Here is a 21,739-nt window from a genome sequence, read left to right as displayed (position 1 = left end):
AATGAGTGAGTGAGACTGCTGCCTGCTGAACAGAGGGTCGCAGAAAAAGGATCTGAAGTGCCCGTGTTTCGGCTTCAAAAACCCGCAGAACTGATCCGAAAACAGCCCAATTTTATCCACCCACCCAAACCCATTTTTACCCGCAAAATAGATTGCAAAACCGCCGATCGACGTCGCTCCCCGAGTCGCAAGAAGAAAGCAAATATATCGTTTTACTAAGGAAAATGACAAAAAAATAGTAACGCACACAGTGACTTGGATAAGTAACTTTAATCTGTTTACTGGTTTGGAAATAGTAACGCGTTAGATTACTCGTTACTGAAAAAAGTGGTCATATTAGAGTAACGCGTTACTAATTAACGCGTTACCGGCATCACTGGCAGCGACAACCTCACACACATTATAAACATAATAATCATTGAAAATGAGAATTTGTGAAGTTATGGCTTCAGTGCTGATGTTTAGGCACAGGGTGGCGCAGTTATTACATGAAGAGTAGACCTGAGGGCTTCAGTACGGAGGAGGCTCAACCAGGCTCTGTGTTCATGTTCCGGCTCAACAAAACCTTTAGCCCCGCTCAGAGTTAACTGGTGTTATTTTCCGGTTATTTTCCAGCTCTGAGCTTTGTGCTCTGTGCGCGTTCTCATCAAAGATGCTGCGATCGCGAGCAAGCTTCCCCCATATTCCAGGAATTTATTATGATGCAGCTGCTGCGTTGACATGGTGATGAGATAAACAACGTAAAAGTAGCTTACTTCAGAAGTGACCAGCAGCACCGGCGACCGGGCTGTATGACATGTGGTCAGATAGCCTTCCCAAACGTCAGGCTCACCCGCCGCCTATGGCTGTAATTAAATGATATGACAATGTTCTGAGTGTGCTATAGCCTATCTAATCAAAGGGAATCTTTTGTTTACATTTATATTGGGGAAAAAAAAAGTTAAGTAAACTTAAACTCTTTCATAGAGATAGCTTTCATTTATGGCGTTAGGCCTGGCATTAGTTATGATTATAATTAATAATCAATAATAATTATGTGAATAAATGTGAACCATGCATGGTTCAGAGAACAGCAGCTTATACTAGTGTATGATACTTTTTTTTCTTTTTTATGCTTGATAATAAGTACTTACTAATACTGGACTTTTATTTTGATGGGACTTTTATTTTCCAGCTGAGAATTTGTGAAGTTATGGCTTCAGTGATGATGTTTAGCCACAGGGTGGCGCAGTTAATAAATGTGAACCATGCATGGTTCAGAGAACAGTAGCCTATACTGTGTACGATGACATTTTTTTAAATCCTTTTTATGCTTAATAAGTACTTATTAATACGGGACTTTTATTTTCCCGCTTCCGATGTGTCTGACGTCATATCAATAAATGAGAAACGAAAAAAGGAAAAAATTATTTTGCAAAAAACAAATAACGGCCGTTATTTCATTTAGGTTTTTTGGTTATTCCGTTTTTTGATGCTGATAGCAAAAAAGGGGGCACTGTTTTCGTTTGGACAGAAAAAGGAATTATACTATGGCACCCGGACCACCCAACCGGACCGATTTGGTCAATTCCTGCATGATTGAAATTAAAAAGACCTTTTAAATCATAACGAAAATGATCAAAACCATGTTTATCATAATCAAATACAAGTTTATTTGCAAAACAGACTTACAATCCAAAAACTTATTTTAAGTCCTTGTGTGTTTTTAGTCAATTATCAAGCATGAAAAGTTGCACATCTCATGAACACACAAAACCTCAACACACAGAGCTTGAAGTGCAAAAATATGAAAGTCAGTAAAATGTCCGCTAGTCACTGAGGAATTGGTTCAATTGAACAAAATAAACTTGTATATTTATTTACAAGCAACCCCACCAGAGGGCGCAAACAGACAGAAAACACAGAAGGAACAACAGGGGGTGAGTGTGAGCGAGTGTAGATTCTGTTATTTTACACAACATTTTCTCTTGGAAAAAGTGAGAGATGTTTTGTGAAGTACAAACATGCTCCATCTTTCTCACTGCTACTTTAAGATTCAAGTTGGTCAACACAGCATTTAAACCTCCAACAAAACAAACATTTGTGGAGTGTTATTGCTCTTTGTTTCCCCACTCTAATCATCTTTTATCCAGCTGAAAAAGCTAATACCAAAATTGTTTTCAGGCTCCAGACATGGAGTAATTTTGTTTTCAAATGAGCCATTCTGGGCCATTAAACAGAGTTCTTGGGGCACACTACTTATGAGTAGAGAAGTTGAAGGCTCTCAGAACTGCTGCAGGATCAGCTTCTTCTTCCCGTCGTGGCTGAACTTGTTGATGCTGAATACTTCGCTGTCGTAGAAGGAAGCCAGGTTGTGGATGTTGATCTGTCTCGCCTGCAGGTGGAAGAGGAGCAGAAGGTGAATAAAGGATGAAGGAGGATTGAAAGATGCAATCAGAGCTTGGGATCTATTTCATAGTGTAGATGAAAGATGGGACAAAAATCAGTGTTCTGCAATTATACAAAACTAAGTTTTGGCTATGAAGTCCTAAATTAATCCAAAGATTCACCATATTGCACGCCAAGCTAGTTACAGCGGTTCCTATAGAGTACTTACCAGAACACTCTAGCGTCACACAGGATTGTGCAATTACGTTGATTGCAGAAGGAATCAATACACAAGAAAAGGAATCATAGGAAGAGTAGTAATGCGTTTTGAACATGGTGGTTGTGTTGGGCTGCCAAAACCGGAAAGCTACTAATATAAGTCTTTCTATACATATACATGTTATGTTTTTATGTTATAATATCAAGTCCGTAACAGTGAAATAAAGAAATTGTTTTCTTTGCTATCAGTGTTCTGATTGGTGGGCTGTTTTTCTGCAACTGGCATGTGCCCATTTGTCAGTGTTTACATGCAGGTAATTGGTGTATAAACTGATTTATTTATGCTGGTCCAGGATCAGACCTGCCCCTCAGGTCTGTGCTGGATGAGGTCAAGTTGCTACAATGGCTTAAGGTCTGTGTCCATGCTTTGCTTCCTGATGCACTAAAGAGACATTACCAAGCTTAACAAAATAAAAGTAGCAACTTCCTTTCAGCTTAGTGAATTTGTATTGATTCAGGCAATAAATACATTTATTCCAAAATCATAAAAGAAAAATATCCAACAGCGTGTAAGAACTTTTTATTGTGCGACAAAGTATTTTACTTTGCAGTATGACTTTTTTTCAATGGAATAATAATTATAATAACTGGGCTTGGAGTCTTAGAAACCATAAAGGAATTGTTTTTTTCCCCGCCGTATCAATGTAACACCATTTGCAAAAGTGGACATCCAGTTTGTGGGACTTCCCTTGAAGTCAGTTTGGACACACTTTGATTAATCACGCTTCGTACAGTTTTTAAAAGAGAAGATTTGAGTGCTTTTCAAGTACTTTTAAGGTCGATAACCCATAGACTTTCAGACGAGAGTCACATCAAGCACAGAAACAACGGTCTGATATGAGGCTATTTTTCAGGGAGCTCCAATTACCTTAGAAGATGATCAGGGCTCAAATTATGTATTGTAATGGAGCATAAATATAATTAATAAATTAAATTAAATTCGAGCCTGACTACTGACAATAATACTAAAGAAAATGATGTTGCCTAAATGATATTACTGCGTATTCATCATGGTTACCTTGTCCTGCAGGTCTTTCTCTGAGACCTCGATGGTGTCGTTCTGGACGCCATATCGGTTCCTCTGGTAGGCGACCTGCTCCGCCACCAGCTGCTTGAGGATGAAGAGCAGCAGTTCATTGTTGTCCCTGCGGAACGCCAGGTAACGAGCAAACGTCTGGACAGAAACACAGAGGAGGTTAGAAAACATCTCATCAGGAAGCTTCAGGGACTTCACTGTGATATTGTGTCCATCAAATCATTCCTCCAAGCATTCTGAAGATTGTCATGAGAAAAGCTTAATGGAAACACAAAAGTTTTTTGCTAACTTGAGGTTGTTTGTCTTTTTGGAGAGATAGAGCTAAATGGGAGATGGAGTTCTGACGTAGTGAACATCTAACTCACATGACAGATCAGCTGTTTCAGAGCTGACATTAAAGAACAATTATCAGCTAACCAGTTGATTACAATTCCTGATGATTTCTCTGGATCTTCTCTTGATGGAATCGCACTATTTAGCATTTTCTTTAAAGCAATGTTTCAAAATTTCACCTCAAATTCATTTAACTTAATGGAAACAGCTTGTGATGGTGTTTAGCAGACGCACCTTCCTCATGCTTCTCATCACGCTGAACTTCTGCGTGTCGATGAAGCTCTCCAGCATCACCCTGATGGCCATGTTGACGTCGTCCTCCAGCACGTAGTCCCTCAGGTGCATCTTAGCGTGGGCCTCGGCCATGCGGATCATGGACTCAATGTGACGGACTGTGATGGGGATACTTCCTGTCGCCTGCAGAAAAGACACTTCATTAAGTCCAAAGGACCCATTTAAGCAACAGCATACTCATTTTTACAATCTTTCAGACTCAAAGATCACACAAGTTATTTTATCAAACAAAGTCTCACATTGGGTGCTAGTGTTTGAGTTTTTTTGCCATTTTTATTGACAGTGGAGAGACAGGAGGAGGGAAGGGGAAGACGGGGGGAAGGCACGCAGGAAAGTCTCTGAGCCTTGATCTAAGCTTTGATTTGGTTATTTTTCTTGACAGAAGCTTGCCACTAAAAAACAAAAAAAAAGTTAACTAAATAGACTCACCATCGACTCTTTGCGGAGGTCGCTGTAGATGCGAGCTACCTTGTCCTGGTCCATCTGGTTCAGTTTGGGATGGACCTAGACAGACACAAGGGCAAATTACAATCCATCTTAACATCCATTAAATTAAGTTTTTACTACTATTTTAAGTGATTTCTTGCCTCTAGACAGTCTCAAAAATCTATTTTTAAAAGACAAAAGGTAATTTAGAGCCAGACAACATTGTGAAACACAAAGTACATTTCAAAACAGGTGCTACATGATTTTTTTCTTTTTTTTTAATCATTGCATAACCAATCTAGTTGACAGAAGTTTTAAACTTTGCTTGACCAATTTAATGCAAGGAGGTGTCACTTACATGGTCGCAAAAAGCATCCAGTTTTAGAGATAATAAAATCGTGATGCAGTACAAATGAGAAATATAAAAACCAGACTGAAAGTGTCCATACCCGGTCCTTGGCGTAAATTATGTACTTCTTCAGGAGCTCCTGGGGAATGAGTGCCACGTCCGACGTGTTGTGCAGAACCACCTCCTCCAAGGCCACGCCCCCTTCCTTGTTGCTAGGGTGATGCTTTATGTGGGAGCCGACTACAAAGCGTGCCAGCATCTCATCCTGGTTTGGGAAAAGAGCCAATCAGAATCCAGAAGAGAGGAGCAGGAAGTATCCGATTGCAGGCTGCATTCAAACATTTTGATGCTTTAAGTTTATTTGTTTTATATTATACCGATTTGGCAGAAACCAGTGGCTCATTATTTACAACCAAACTTTAGAACTCAGACAGGGTCAGATATCAGCTGGGATTATTGAACATACGCTACAGTAAATGAGGATTCATGACCTCTACTACAAACAAAAACAGGCGTTACAATTAAATGTGGGGTTGCAGAATGATTTATTGTACCTGTAGGGGGTCGACGGTGTCTCGGACAACACACAGGATGTCAAAACGAGACACAATGGGCTCCGTCAGGTCCACGTTCTCAGAAAAGGTAAGTGATGGGTCGTACCTGCCGCCTGCCAGGAAACAACACAGCAGGATGAGTGCACAGGAAAACAATCTTTATACGTATAAATATACTTTAGACACTTCTGCAGTCTATAGTCTGTATCTACTGTTGGAGCAAATGGTGTTTGCTATTTTGCTTTAACCTCCATGTTGTTTTTCCATCAACAGTGCAGCTAGCCAGTTTTGTTTGCTTGTTTAAATAAAGTGTAAATTATCACCCACTTCTCTGTAATAACTTTTTGTTTTATACTTTTTTGGATTTTATCCATTTTAGATTGTGGAAGTCAGATAAAGATAAAGACATCCAAATATCTGATCCGGTATTGTGAAGAAAGAAGACGGGATCTCCAGCTTCTGACCGATCAGTGTCTGTGTTTACTAGCCAACTGTGTTGCGATTCCACAGACAGTCAACCTGAAACCTGATTGCGTTGCTCTCGTCATCTTCTTCTCATCATCGTTGACCCAAAGTTAGTTAACTTAATACACGAAGCAGTGTCCAACGTAACATGCATTTTTTTTTTTTAAAAAAAGGACTAAAAAAAAAAAGTTCAGAAATATTTTGGACACAGTTCATGAGTATCTGCTGTTTTAATCGTTTTTTCTAGAAGAGTTCAAAATTCTCGTTTCAAAGCTGCATTACATACCGATGGGATTAGACGCGGCGATGACAGTACACCTGGCCTGCAGTGAGGTGACGATGCCAGCTTTGGAGATGGAGATGCTCTGCTGCTCCATGGCCTCGTGGATACTTGTCCTGTCTGCATCGTTCATCTGTCGGACAGTGAGACGGTTTTTAGTTTGTTTGTTTTCCATCTGCAGACTGACAGAAAACCACTGAACAGAGTAATGGAGTCTCCGCTCACCTTATCGAACTCGTCAATCAGACACACGCCTCGGTCGGCCAGCACCAGCGCTCCAGCCTCCAGCGTCCACTCGCGGCTGATTGGGTGTCTCTGGACGTACGCGGTGAGACCGACCGCGGAGGCGCCCTGACCCGTGGTGAACACAGCACGACTCGCCACCTTCTCCACGTACCTGCACAGAAAAATCCGTCATGACTTCAGAGTCAGAGGCATTTTAATCAAATAGGATTCATTTTTGTTACCATTAAAATGTTTTACAGTCAGTCAGTCATTTCCTGTTTCTGACATACTTGAGGAACTGGGACTTGGCGGTTCCCGGGTCTCCACACAGCAGCATGTTGATATCTCCACGCACTTTGTGTTTCCCACCTGGAGGAGAGAGAAGAGGTTACTGGTGAAGGAGTTTTAGGGAACATATAATCAGGGTTCGTACACTTTTTCAGTGGTCAAATTCAAGCATTTTTCAAGGACTGTCAGGGTCCATTTTCAAGCTTTTCCAGTATCTTACACCAGTTGCAAGTTGCATGTTTTAGATGAGTACTTGCATACTAAAAGGGGGAGATTTCACTGAACCATACCAACAGTGATGGTATTACACTTTGAGGAACGGTCTTCATTTCAGATAGGCAACTCATGTTCGATGTAAAAAATAATGTGATTATCTATAGTCTATAGATCGATATAGTCAGATTGCAAGAGAAATACAATAAGAATTTCAAGCATTGACAAGCATTTTATCCAAGCATTTTCAAGGATTTCAAGCACCCGTACGAACCCTGTATAATAGTCTTATTTTGTCAGGCTGGTGGTTACCTGGATTTTTGGCCTCTCCACCAAACAGCGACAGGGCGAGGCCTCGCTTGATGTCCTCGTGACCGTAGATGGACGGTGCCATGCTGGCGAAGATCTACAGACACAACAGGATCAACAAAGATTAGGGTGTGTGACTTTGTTGTGGGCCAGGCTGTATGTGTGCATGTGTATGAGTGAAACTTCTCACCCTTTCCCCGATGCGCTCGTCCTTTGACAAGGCGACAATGGCCTTGACGTCTTCGTCAGTCAGCTCAGCCACGGCCACGCCCTCGTCTCTGCGGGTGATGTGGTTGGCTAAGATCACCGTGGCGAACACTGGGAAGCCATTCGCCATGTTCAGAGAGCCATCGTAGTTGTTGTGATAAATGCCAGTCAGCTCCTGAGAAGACAGAAAAAATAAAAAATAAATCATTGAGCGCTTGTTTTTCAACCTTGTGCAAGTAGTCAGATTACATTAGGCAATCTATGCAGTCTCAAGGAGAAAGGGGTATTGGGATTACCCAGGATTTAATTATCATTCGAAATGTCCAAATATTCTAAAATTTATCCAAAGCAACGTACAAATGAGTTAATACAACACAAGCAAGGACGAAGTCAAGAAACATAGCAAGAGTAAGTTCAGTTGGTTAAGTTTGAGTCCATTAATTAATTTTGAGAATATAATAATTCCTTAAATTCTAATAAGGTCCATAAGCAAAATGTATACATTACTCAGTTTGCATAACCTTACTAGTTTAGTCTCACTTAAAAATAAATGGGAAACAGATCAAGATGCATCAATCTCAGAAGAAGTCCGGTATAAATTATAGAGGATTTATTGCTCCTCAATGCCTTAGACATACTGTAGTTTAGAATAGCACATCGCCTACATTAGTCCAAAGATAGGTAATTTTAGATCAAGTCAGATATCGACCCTGCAAGTGATCAATGCAGGCAAACTCCTGCCACATTATACGTGTTCTGGTCATGTCCCAAGTTGTATAGATTTTGGAAATACATTTTTGACTGTTAACTATAGAACCTTCCCTACTACTGTAGCTCCAGTAGAGGCTCCTCTAACTGGATGCAATATGAATATGGTAAAATGTAGCGCTTTACACTATGCTCATTCACCCATTCATACTGGTGGCTGAGGCTACCACGGCACACTGGTGCCACCTGCCACCATTGGGAATTCATTCACACACACTGATGTATCGGGATCAGCATCGGGAGCAATTTGGGGTTCAGTATCTTGCTCAAGAACACTTTGACATTTAGGCTGCCATGGTCAGGGATCGAACCACTGACCTTCCGTTCAGTATGCGACTGCTCTACCAACTGAGCCACAGCCGCCCTGACACATCCAGAAATAATGGATGACAACTATTTTGGCACGTGTAAGGAATGAGAGTACAGAGCCCTGGTTAGAACATTCAGCGACTGAAGAGAGAACAACGGTCTTCTGCTGAACACCTGTAAGACCTGCAGAAGTCAATGACCATCTCCTTTGTCTAACCCCTTCATTCCGTCACTGGGGGAAGTGGTGGAGAGTGGTACAAGGAGTAAGCTGCAGGACATTCTGGACAATAAAAGCCATCCTCACCACCTCGCCCTGACAGGACAGTGGAGCAGCCAAAAGGGATCGCTACGTTCACTAGATACGTGGACTGAGCATCCAGGGGATCCTTTGTAGCCACAGCCATCAGACTTTACAACATCTCAGTCGGATAAATAGCCCATGAACCCTCTACCACCATTCCTTCTCTTTTTCTGGACAGGGTCTTAATGTTTAATGGTGCCTCATATTGATCAATTTTTAACAAAATTTTCACTGACAATTATTTAGCACTCAGATTTTATTGTTGTCCATTTTATTATTAGAATTGTGACTCAAGTGTTTGTGTTTTACTCCACTCACAATCTCATCTCCAGGCTTGCAGCTATCCACTAGGTCAGCCAGCAGGATGGCGTCTTTGGAGCGCGGGAGGCGGCCTGCAGCAACTTTACTGGGGCTCTCCTGGATGGTGATTCTCTGGTAGTTCTGGTATACAGTCTGCAGGAAGGAGGGGATTGGTTAATTCAAGACAAGGAAGATGGTATTGATTCAACCAGTGTTCTGTTAAAATACAAACAATGTGCATTTAAAATATTAAATGCCAACATTGATCCCCATACACATAATGGAGAACATCTACTTTGGATAATGAGCGTTTCATGAAAGACCACTTAGAGATTCATTAACATAAATGTTTAACTGCACCTCCTCCATGTTGATCTCGAAGGGGCCGAGCGACTGACACTCGGGGCAGGAGCCCGGCTTCACCTCCTGGTTCTGGGACTGAAAGAAGGGTCCCAGCACAAACATGCACTTGTTACAGTTGTACTTGACCATGCCGAGCTGCGGGAGGACGCCGGTGCAGCTGCTCACCACACCGCTGGTCCGGATCAGCTGGTTCAGGTGGAGCTGCCTGAAGAAGAGATTATATTTTCCTTTGTATGTAAAACTGTGTTGTTTGTGGCATTTACATCTCATCTTCTCATATTGATCCAGATACTGCTCTCAGGTGAAAATGATTCATGCACTGTTTGTGTGTAGAATATGCAGTCAGAAGGATTTCCCGTGAATGATTTACAATCTGTAAATCATACCACACACACTCAGTTCAAATACAGACATGAAAGATGTTATCATGTCTGGGGAAACCTATATTTTGCTGAAAGCTGACAGACATGAGCTTTGTTATTAAGATGAAAAATAAAAAGTATACAGCTATCTAGCAGCATCAGCAACAGAGCCGCAACTAATGAATATTTTCATTATCAAGTAATGTGCAGATTAATTTCTTGATTGGTCTATATAAGGTAAAAAATAAAAATCCATATTTTTTTTCCCCAGAGTGAGTACAGGTGCCGTTTATATAAAGCAGACATATATAGAAAAGGTGAAACATTACCTGAGTGAACGGATCTCCTCAACCAGCGGCAGGTTGCCGATGCGAACGTGGATCTCGTGGGCAATGCGGCTGTATTTCGGGTACATGGCCAGAACCACCTCTTTAGCCGCTTCATCAAAAACCTGACAACACAACAGAAGCAATGTTGGTTAAAAAAAGCAAACTACAAAAAACACAGGTTTGACTTTAGAAGCAAACCAAAGCGGAGTTAAAAGAACGTTTGATTACTGATTCACAGCTGTGCTCAGAGGTTTTCTCTTTTAACAAAAGGGTTGTTTTTTTTGTTTTTTTACAATTGAATATGGGAAGATATTACAAAATGAAAAATCGAAAAATAAAGAGTGAGCTGATAGATATGGTAAAAATAATAGTATAAAATCACATTTTGACTTCCGGTGCGGCGCTACAGCTAGATGGACGCATAACCGTGAGCTCCTGCTAGTCGGTTTGGATAAAGTACCTCCTATCATTATAAATAGCACTGAGACCATTTTATTTTAAGTATGGAAGGAGGGAGAAAACTAAGGAGTCAGGCGATGAGTAAAAATGTGAGTGAAACGCAACAAAACCCAGAAGTGGCCGAACCTGAACACGAGAGAAGCAGCGACGACGAAGAAACAATGCAAGCTGAAGCTAACACCGACCAGAATGTCCTGCTTCAAGCTCTAACAATGCTTCGCACAGAGTTAAAAGACTTTAAACAAGAAATGAGACAGGACTTGGACGGATTTAAAAACGACGTCAAGAAAGTTTTGAAAGACGATCTCGCAGAGTTTAAAGGTGAAGTTTTGCAGGAGCTGCAGAGCAAAAATGCTAACATAGCTGAGGCACAAACTCGGATAGCTGACATTGAGTCGGCCTGCTTGGAGATGAAAGAAACGATACTGGCGGTGGTGAAAGAAAATACAGAGATGCGGGAGAAATTCGTTGATTTGGAGAGCCGCTCAAGGAGAAACAACATCAGAATCTACGGGGTGCCAGAAGAAAAAGAAAGGGGATCTGTCGCGGAGTTTGTTAACGAGCTGTTCAAACGCCACCTGGCCCTGCCGGAGGGAGTCGAACTCCGCGTCCAGCGGGCCCACAGAGCACTGATCCGCAAGCCAACTGCCGCTACGGCCTCCCCGAGATCAATAATTGTTAATTTTCTGGAGTTTCACGTTAAGGAGTTGGTCTTGAGGAGGGCGTGGCAAAAGAAGATTGAGATTGATGGCAAAAGACTTTATTTTGACAACGACTATGCCACGGACATCATGGAGAGGCGCAAGGCATACGGCCCCATCAAAACAGCGCTGAGGGAGAAGGAGATACGGTACCAGACACCCTACACAAAGATGCGGGTGCACTGGGACTCCGGTCTGGTGATCTACAACACAGCGGAGGAGGCAGCGCGCGACTTGAACCGACGCGGAATCAGGGTGAAGGTGACGACCAAAGCAAACACCGAGGCGGCCGCGGGAGAGAGACTGAACGCCGTCATGACATGGAAACGCACCAACACCTCGGACAGCACAGCACAGCGAGCAAAGGAGAGGCTGACGGAGTTCAGACGAGCCACGGACTAGAGAATCTCCAGTGGATAAAAAGATAAAGGATACGCCACCGGGTGAACTTAAATACCAATATTAGTATTTTATTTTTTTTCCTTTCTCTTATCTTAAAGGATATTTACCTTTGTAATGTAGAGTGTTATTTACACACACACCTGGGCCATACAAGACATGACTCACGACTTAAGTTTATAGATTAGTAAAACCGACAGAGGGAGTGTTCCGTAGCAACCACCAAATGTTGGACAATTTTTGTGGGTTTTTTCTCACAACTAGGGAGGGCCCCTACTACAATGAGGCACTAAACCCTCCTCCCACCAACAGGGACCATAACGGATGTTTTAGTACGTCTCCTTTTTGGAAGTCACATTGTTCAGTGTTCAACTGTTATTCTTTGGTTATGTTCAGAGTTGGATTACCACACAAATTCATTAGTGATGTCACGGTATAGTACTAAGATACTGTCGTTGAATATTAATGGTTTAAATAGCCCTGTGAAACGTCAGAAGGTAATGACCAAATTAAAGAAGGACAGATCACAGATAATTTTTCTTCAGGAAACACATCTGTCCAGTCAGGAAAGTGAAAAACTTAAGAGGTTTGGCTACACCAACTCATTTTATAGTTCATTCCGCCATTGATGTAGAAGAGGTGTGATCATACTTATTCCAAACTCGGTAAAATTTGAATGTATCAAAAAAATTTGTGATAAAGAAGGGAGATTTATTATTGTGAAAGGAAAACTGGAGAACGAAATGGTGACACTGGTTAATGTTTATGCTCCGCCTAATAGTCCAAAACAATTTTTCACAACCTTATTTGACACTCTGATTCTAGAAATGGATGGAGTATTAATATGTGGTGGTGACTTTAATATTGTGATGAACAGTAAGTTAGACACGACAAATAAGAATAAACATACCAACCAGGTTACGAGAATGGTCAAGAGAACGCTTAAAGAGTTTGGGATGGTTGATACATGGAGGGAGCTGCATCCCTCTGAGAGAGATTATACACACTTTTCACCCCCTAACAATAGCAATGCCAGGATTGACTATTTCTTTATGAATAAGGAGGATCTATGTAGGGTGGGGAAGTGTGTGATCCAAGAGGCTGATGTATCGGATCACTGCGCGGTTCTTCTCGAAGTCAACTTAAAAATGCAGGAGAAAAATACTCTATGGAGGCTAAACGTGGGAATATTAAATAACAAGTCAACGGTGGAAGAGCTAAAGAAAGACATTTTAACCTATCAGGAAGAAAATGACAACGGAGAGGTTACCCCTGTTATTCTGTGGGATGCTCTTAAAGCAGTTATAAGGGGAAAACTGGTTGCAAAGACGGCAGCAGTTAAAAAAAACAGAGAGGAGGTCTATAAAAAAGAAAAGGAAAAGCTGTTAATAACTGAACAACAACACAAAACTACACAAGACCCCTCATTGCTTCCAAAAATTAAGGAAATTAGGGATAATATAGATAGAATATTAACCACAGAAATTGAAAAGAAGACAAGATTTTTAAAACAATCCTATTATGAAGTGGGTCCAAGGGCAACCAAACTCCTGGCAAAACGATTAAGAAAACAGCAAGCAGATCGAACAATTCACAAGATAAGGGATATGAATACGAATCAAATAATTAGTGACCCCAAGGAGATTGGAACTAAGTTTATGAACTACTATAGAGAATTGTACCGCCAACCTCTCTCCGCTGACATCAACCAAATGAAAGCTTTCCTTGACAAACTGGACTTACCATCAATTGGAAAGATTCAAAATGACCATTTGACTTCACCCATTACAAAAGAAGAGATAGAGAAAGCAATAAATAGACTAAAATCAAACAAATCTCCCGGCAGTGACGGCCTACCATCTGAGTGGTATAAAACATTTCGGGGGCAGCTTATACCTCTACTTGAAAAGTCATTCAACTACACACTTGAATATGGTAAAATACCCCCTTCCTGGGAAGAAGCGGTGATATCAGTGATCCCAAAGAAAAGCCACACTGAGACTTGTTCAGATTATAGACCCATCTCATTACTCAATGTTGATTATAAATTATATACTTCAATTATTTCAAAAAGATATGAATATTTTGTTAGTGACATTATCGAAGAAGACCAGACAGGCTTTATTAAGGGACGTCAGTCCCATGACAACATAAGGAGAACTCTACATATCATAAACCATATTATAAAAAATCAAAAATGTGCAGCTTTAATAAGCCTTGATGCTGAAAAGGCCTTTGATAGCGTTAACTGGTCCTTTCTATATCAGGTTCTTGAAAAATTCGCACTTAATGACAAAGCTGTCAGATGTATTAAATCACTTTATCAAAACCCGACTGCAAGGATAAAAATAAACGGCAGTCTCACTGACAGCATAACTTTAGAGCGATCTACTAGACAGGGGTGCTGCCTCTCCCCAACCTTGTTTGCAATCTTCATAGAGCCCCTGGCGCAAGCAATCAGGCAAAACAAAGATCTTAAAGGTGTGGAGATTGGGGGAGAAGAACACATTATTGGACTTTTTGCGGATGATGTGGTCTGTTTTTTGGAGGACCCAGATACATGTATCCCTATATTAACCAATCAACTTGAGATGTTTGGCTTTTGTTCTGGATACAGGCTGAACCTGGCCAAGACACAGACCCTAACATTCAATTACTCTCCATCCCAAATCATACAACTAAAGTACAATCTGAACTGGAGAGCAACAAAAATGAAATATCTAGGGGTCACTTTAACACAAAACACTGATGATTTATATGAAGCTAATTACGTCAAACTGGATAAGGAGATTAAGAGCGATTTGGATAGGTGGGCCATCCTTCCACTAGACATTGGCTCACGAATAGAGACCATAAAAATGAGTGTTTTACCCCGGCTTCTCTACCTGTTTCAGGCACTACCCATTGAGATACCAGAAGAACAGTTCAGACTGTGGGACAGAACCATTTCAAGGTTTATATGGAATGGTCACAGGCCGAGAATCAAATTTGAAACGTTACAGATTGGAAAGGATAAGGGGGGCATGGCACTGCCAAACCTTAAGGGATATTTCCATGCTGCACAAATTAGATATGTAATTTGTTGGTGTGACAAAGATTATGTAGCTAAATGGAAAAATCTGGAAAAATCAGTACAAGGAAGAGAAATTCAAAGTCTTATTGGAGACAGAGAAGAAACAATGGTTATAATGGAACAGGTGAATACTGTCACTCAGTTCACTCTAAAATTATGGTTTAAACTGGTACGAAAATATAAACTGGAGAAAGAGCTCCGACTGCTTCGGTGGATGGCTTATGACAAGTGCTTTGCACCTGGTTCTCTTGACCATAGATTTAAACAATGGATTCCTAATGGATTAACAGCAATATGTACAGTAATTAAAAATGGGAATTTTATGAGTTTCGAGGAGATTAAACAAAAATATGATTTAAGTAACCAAGATCATTTCAGATATTTGCAGATGAGAGACTTCTTCAATAAAGAAATAAAAAACAGTGTAAATCTGGATAAAAATTCAATAATCGGAACTGTAACTGAAACCTACAATGCAAAGAAATTCAGAATAATCTCTATAATATACAGACATTTAATGGAGGCCAGGGGGAACACAACACTATATATTAAACTGAAGTGGCAGAGAGAGCTGGATGTGAACATCTCTGACGACGAATGGTTACATATCTGGAAAACACAGCAGTCAACGACATCATCACGGGTTTCGAGATTATATTGCTGGAAAAACTTAATTAGATTCTTTATAACACCCAAAATTAGGAACAAACATACTTCATTAACACAGCCATGTTGGAGAAGCTGTGGAGATATAAATGTGGGCCATTCGCATGTGTTTTGGCTCTGCCCTAAGATCGCGAAATTCTGGGAAGATGTTCATTTAGCTATAGGCAGAGTTTTGGGTTATGTTGTACCTATGTCTTGTACATTGTTGTATCTTGGTATCATGACGGGTAATGTTGTATTAAAAGACGACAGGTACATAATGAAAATTATGCTAGTAGCCTGCAAAAAGGCAATCACAAGAAGGTGGTACAAGACAGACCCACCAACACAAGAAGATTGGATGAAAATAATGGACGAAATACACATTATGGAACAAATGACTCATAAAATAAGGATTCAAGAGGATCAATGCTGCCGGAAATGGGAGAAATGGACAGAATACATAAAAACGACAGGGCAAGGACTATCACAGTGACATTAATACAGGATCTAACTGTAGAAATATAATGATCCAACATGTTCCTTTTTTGATGTCAGTTTTTTATTTTTTTTATTTTACTTGTATGTATAATGTTCTACACTGCTTTAAGGGAGAAACAATAAAAAGAAAGTTATAAAAAAAAAAAAAAAAAAAAATCACATTTTATTCTCCCTTATTTATTCTATCCAGTCAGCTGAAGCAACAGAAAAATAAGACTTATTTCTTCAGGCTGGTGTGTTTTAATTAACAAAAGCAGTAACAGTGTCACAGATCTAAACTCACCTTCAACATCTCAGTCGGAGCCTCTGGCAGGAAGTAGGCCAGAACATGCTCTCTGGCTGCCAGGTCTTCGTAGTTCACGACCAGACTCTCCTTATTCTCTGCAACAAAAAGCCAGGATTCAAGTTTAATCCAGCAATTAAGAGATTTATCAGCATGTGAGTTATAGTCTAAACAGCTTTTTAAGCGTAAAGTTCAAGACATTTCAAGGAACCTAAACCAAAAGATTTCCATACTTTTGAAACCTTTGTCACATCTAAATTGTTACGATAAATCTAACTGCAGAGCCAGGACACCGTCAGGATGGTGTTTTGGTGATTTCTGGCCACAATTCAATTTTAATGTGTTGTTTTTGTGAAAATCTTATTTTCAATGTTCATACAGCTTCCTAAGAGAAAAATTCAAGCACTTCATTTTCAAGGCACGTAAATCAAGATTTTACCAGACTCAAAGCCATTACCATCACATCGAAAATAACAGTTACTAATATATTTTGACACATCAGAGCATCTTATCTAGACATTAGCTATCTTTGCAATCAAATTTATCAGCATGTAAGTAAGGGTTCATAGCTTTTTTAGAGTTGAAGCACTTATCAAGCACTCTAAAAAGGTACCTAAACCAAAAGTAATCTATACTTTCAATGCCTTTGTCAAATCTGAATTGTTACAATAAATGTAATTGCAAAAAAGTTAACAGCAGTAGCAGAGTACATATCTGGTTACAAACACCAGAGTTTATTCAAATTCAAGAGAATTTCCTTGAAAGTCTTGAAAGCATTTTCCAAACTCTCAGGACTGACGTGTTTATGTAAACACAAACAACTTGAGTTACCTTTGCACATGTCGCTGATCTTCTCCTTAAAGACGTTGTGGCCGTTCTCATCCACGTGTGTACGAAGAAAGTTCTTGAAGCGGTTGTAGATCTCCAGCCTGGGCGCTGCCATCGACACCCACTCCCTCACCGTGTGACTCTGCAGAGCGACAAAACGTCATCAGACCTTCGGCCGCCAGAGCTGGAAATCACATCAATGCATCTGAACTTTATTTAGAGCAGCAGAGTATTCCAACCTTCATGTCCTCCAGGTTCTCGATGCTCTCGATCATTTCCTCTTCCTCTCCGTCTGCAACGCCCTCTGCCGCCCGCTCAGCCAGGCGCCTTCGACGAGCAGCTGGCCGCTCGTCGTCCTCATCTTCGCTGTCTGAACGGTAAAAATAAATATTCAATCAATTCCCATTTATCCATTTTCAATCCTAAACCCTTAAAACACCACTGCCTCACATCTGTCTGCTATTTTTAATGGAAGACTTATGTTTTTGCAAGAACTAAATGTTGTTAATCTGCCTTTTTCTTTTATTTCTTTCCTAACTATTGCACTTCATATTTCTATTTGTGTTATACGTAGATTATTTGCTCTCCGTAAAAGGAAATAAATATTCAATATTATTGTAACTCGTTTTTCCTCGTATTATTTCTATTTAGAGGACAATTCTTGTCAAATATTTTAACTAGAGCTCTACAAGGAGAATATGACTGCCATGATGTCAGTGAACTAGATGTGAGCTACGACTAGCTCCGTGTTATATTTACCTTCATTTGATTACATTTTGTCAGACTAACTGCATAAAAGTGTGCCGTATTAACCGTTAGCTGCTCCCGTTTGCAGTGTACACATGGATTTTCATATAACTGCCCGCGAATTACTTTATACTTGAGAAAACCTAAACATTTCTCAGGTAGGTCTGTAGTTAGTAATTAATTACTATTGGACACTATTGGACTATTTGAACATATTTTCTCCTCACCGTAGAGCAGTCCTCTCCTCAGCCGTCCACTGACTCCCTGCTCTCTGTCCCTCCTCCTCATGGCCTCCTCGGCAGCAGCTCTGGCTCCAGGTGACAGTTCCAACAGATCCTCATCATCCAGGTCCAAACCCTCGGCCTCGTACTGATCTAGCGCCGGGATGGCTCGGTAATCCCTAAACAGAGCAGACTTATCGTCAGCAAGACCCAAACTTTTAAAACCTGCTGTTTGAAATTCAGAACAGAGCCGCCCGTCCGCACCTCTCCATCCCATCCCCGATCAACTCCTCTCCGTCCCGGTCTTCCTCCTCCTCTCCGGGCATCGGTCCGTCCCCCAGCAGTCCCTCTGATTCGTCCTCGAAGGGTGGCAGGTCTCGTCCAGGACTGGAGGTCATGTCTCCTCTCCTGGAAGCTCGGCTTGGGCTGGTGGCCATGTGATACGACTCAGAGGAATCCTGCCAACAACACAGACAGATTACTCGGACAGTTGTTATTCCAGAACCAGTCCAGGACATCATACAAACTAGTTTCCCCTAAATTAAGAAAACATGATAAAGCGCTGTGATGATGAGAGCTGTTACATATGCCTCAAACCTGAGCGCCACTTGTGTGAGCCTAAATTCAATTGAAAAGAGATATCAGAATTATTAATAAATATGAAATCAGGGGCCTTTCTCATTTCCTTTATTTTGCATTCCTGCTTCCCTCACTTACGTCGTTCACTTGCGTCTTAGTCCCGCCCCCCGAGGATGCATGGAGAGATGAAAGGAAGCGAGGAGACGATTTAAGAGACGTCCTTCCCTCCAAAGCGTCACGTAAAGCGACGTCCGTTTCTAATAACGGCGGTTGGGTTGCAACTAATGATTTAATCGATTAGTTGTTTGGTCAATAAAATGTTGAAAAATGTCAATCAGTGTTTCCCAAACCACAAGATGACGTCCTCAAATCTCTTGTTTTGTCCACAAACCAAAGAGATATTCAGTTTATGGTCATCAAGGAACAAAGAAACCAGAAATATTCACATTGAAGAGAATTTGGACTTAGTCTTTAAAAAACTGCTCAAACCAATTATTAGATTATCAAAATAGTTGACAATTAATTTTAATAATCGATTAATCAAATAATTGTTGCAGCTCTCGACGGCGGATCACAGCTGGATCAGCTGTCAGTCGGCTTTAACAGCTGTAGACATGCATTAATAATAATAATAATAATAATAGTAATAAAACTTTTTCTATGTTTAACAAGCACCTGCACATGAATAACAACCTGCATTGTGTATTTATACTGTGAACTGTGTCCTGCTCTGGGACACGGGGATGCCTTTATATTATTTATTTATTATTTGTCTGTCTGTAAATAGAAGATCCTGCTGATAAATTCATTATTTAATATCTCAGTACATGATTGTGTAAGCTGAACACCGGCCAATGTTTTATTAGGTTAGATGATTAAGGGCCCCAGGATCCAATATTATACAGCTTGTTTATCTTCATTTTGTCCAGCTTCAAGCCTCAGATTTTATTTGACTGATTATTTGCCTTTAGTACGCCCCTCTTCTTGTATTCTTAAATGTAAAATATGCAACCTCAACATTTAACCACTGCTTTCACTGGTGGAAAATTAGTAGCAAAGTACTGTCCTTAAGTACTTCTTTTTCGTATTTGACTTCTGTGTTTCCATGTTATGCTTCTCTTCTAGGTGAAACTTTATTTTGTTTTACTCTGGAAAATTATTATACTTTCTCAAACAAAACTACAAATAGCCCAGTTTATAAAGTAGCTAATATGAGCCAGCTTTGTTTTTTTCATTGATGTTTTTTGTTTTACACACAAAATTTTGATTGAAAGGAGCCTCTGAATGCAGTATTTTACATTGTGGTTAAACATAAACTTTCCTATTATTGCGCATTTATCTATCTAAATATATATTACAATGCATTTGTTTAATATTTGTTGTTAATCTCTTTAATTTAGTGAGTGTGTGATCTTCCCACACTGCAATCCAAACGTACCATCATGAACCATAAAACCTGAACTTTTACATTATTAAATCACATGGGTAGCCCTTACAAACAGGGTTCTCTCCAACTAGAGAACCAACTGTATCTTTCAATTAAATCTAATCTGACAAGAGGCCACCATAAAACTAAGTGACATTGTTAAAATCAAATCACACCGACAGTGTCAGCTAAAATATACTGTGTTCTGCAGTAAACTGTTGCAGTGTTCAACCCCTGTATGTCTTTGGCATTGTTCATATTATCACAAATGTCATAATAACCGATATAGAGTCAGAAACAATTATATTTACCGGCAGCCATATACACATAAAGGATGAAAAACTACAAACGGTCTTAAGTTAACTGACTGAAATTACCATAAAAAAGTGGAAGATATGTTCTGAGAAATGTATATATGAAATACATAATCTAAGGATCGTTTTTTCTGTTATTTCTTGTATTTTACTATTTCAGTTCATTGTTTATACTTTACCTGATTTCTAGTATGCTCTGTAATTCACACATCTAAACTGACATTTTGTCTTTAGTTAACTAAGACAACAAAAGCTCAACAGCCACATGGCAGGTCGGGGGGACAAATTAAACATTAATTAACATTGTAACAACAGAGTATTCCTGTTTACGACAACAAAAACTGGCTGACTGAGAAAAACATTTCAAATTCCTTTAAACTCATTTCAATTCAATCTTTTGATTATAAAAAGTACGCCTGTTACACTCATTGTTGTGAGGACAAGTACGTATAAACAACCGGAACGTCAAACTACGGACTTAAATTTGTTCAATGTAACTTTTTATTTCCACAACAGACATATAAACCCTATTTTAAAAAAGACGTTATAGTCTGTTTTTATAGTTTTCACTTACCGCCATTGTTCCGTCTGTCTCTGCCTCTTGGTAAGACACTTCTGTTGCTCCTTGCCGGGAGTTTTTTCGCGCGAAATGAACCACGTGACGCTGAAAGCCCGCGAAAACTAATAAATATTCAGGTTGGGTGCAGACGTCACGCCTTCTAATTGGTCGACTGGTTTCAAAGAGGCGTGAGCTAAAAGTACATGGCGTCCAAGCCGTTAAATTTTGACTTGCGTCCCTCCACCGGGTATGCAGAGAGACTGTGAGACAGCAGACTGTGTGAGAGAGATGCAGGAAACCAGGCGAGGACAGAGGAAAAGTTTTAAGAGACATGAAAAGTCCTTTCCTCCGAAGCGTCACGTGAAGCGACGTCCGTTTCTTAGACATGCACTAATAATATTAAAGTGTTTTTTCTGTTTAACTAACTCCAGGACATGAATAAAAACCTGCATTCTGTATTTATACTGTGAACTGTGTCCTGTATAGGGGCACGGGGATGTCTTTATATTATATTAATTATTATGGTGAGGCGTCATTTTCTCACTGTGATCCACGTTTGTGGAACAGCCTCTCTGAAGACCTGAAGGCATCAGAGACTGTTCATATTTTTAAGACTTATCATTTTAATTTGGCTCTTACTTGAATCA

General features: G+C 40.2%; 1 protein-coding gene across 2 annotated transcripts; it reads right to left on the bottom strand.

The window, feature by feature from the left end:
* Nucleotides 1-1,628: 1,628 nt before the first annotated feature.
* mcm2 (minichromosome maintenance complex component 2) lies at nt 1,629-21,128 on the bottom strand. Of its 2 annotated transcripts, XM_059329881.1 has the most exons (20): nt 21,108-21,128; nt 18,479-18,672; nt 18,221-18,393; nt 17,486-17,616; nt 17,250-17,388; nt 16,419-16,516; nt 10,358-10,479; nt 9,664-9,871; nt 9,322-9,456; nt 7,609-7,800; nt 7,422-7,515; nt 6,899-6,977; nt 6,609-6,780; nt 6,390-6,516; nt 5,639-5,751; nt 5,185-5,349; nt 4,739-4,813; nt 4,250-4,432; nt 3,665-3,820; nt 1,629-2,374 (listed from the first exon to the last, which is right to left on the bottom strand). In XM_059329881.1, the coding sequence occupies exons 1-20, from the start codon at nt 21,111-21,113 to the stop codon at nt 2,264-2,266; spliced, it is 2,673 nt and encodes an 890-aa protein (XP_059185864.1). In that variant the 5' UTR covers nt 21,114-21,128; the 3' UTR covers nt 1,629-2,263. The 2 variants fall into 2 exon arrangements, with proteins under 2 accessions (XP_059185864.1, XP_059185863.1); XM_059329880.1 differs by lacking the exon at nt 21,108-21,128 and having other exon boundaries at nt 18,479-18,863.
* Between the last annotated feature and the right edge of the window lie 611 nt (nt 21,129-21,739).

This window comes from Centropristis striata, chromosome 3, assembly GCF_030273125.1.
Source record: "Centropristis striata isolate RG_2023a ecotype Rhode Island chromosome 3, C.striata_1.0, whole genome shotgun sequence".
Classification (NCBI taxonomy): domain Eukaryota; kingdom Metazoa; phylum Chordata; class Actinopteri; order Perciformes; family Serranidae; genus Centropristis; species Centropristis striata.
Note: the sequence above shows the minus strand (reverse complement) of the source record. Positions and strands in the feature narration are given on the sequence as shown.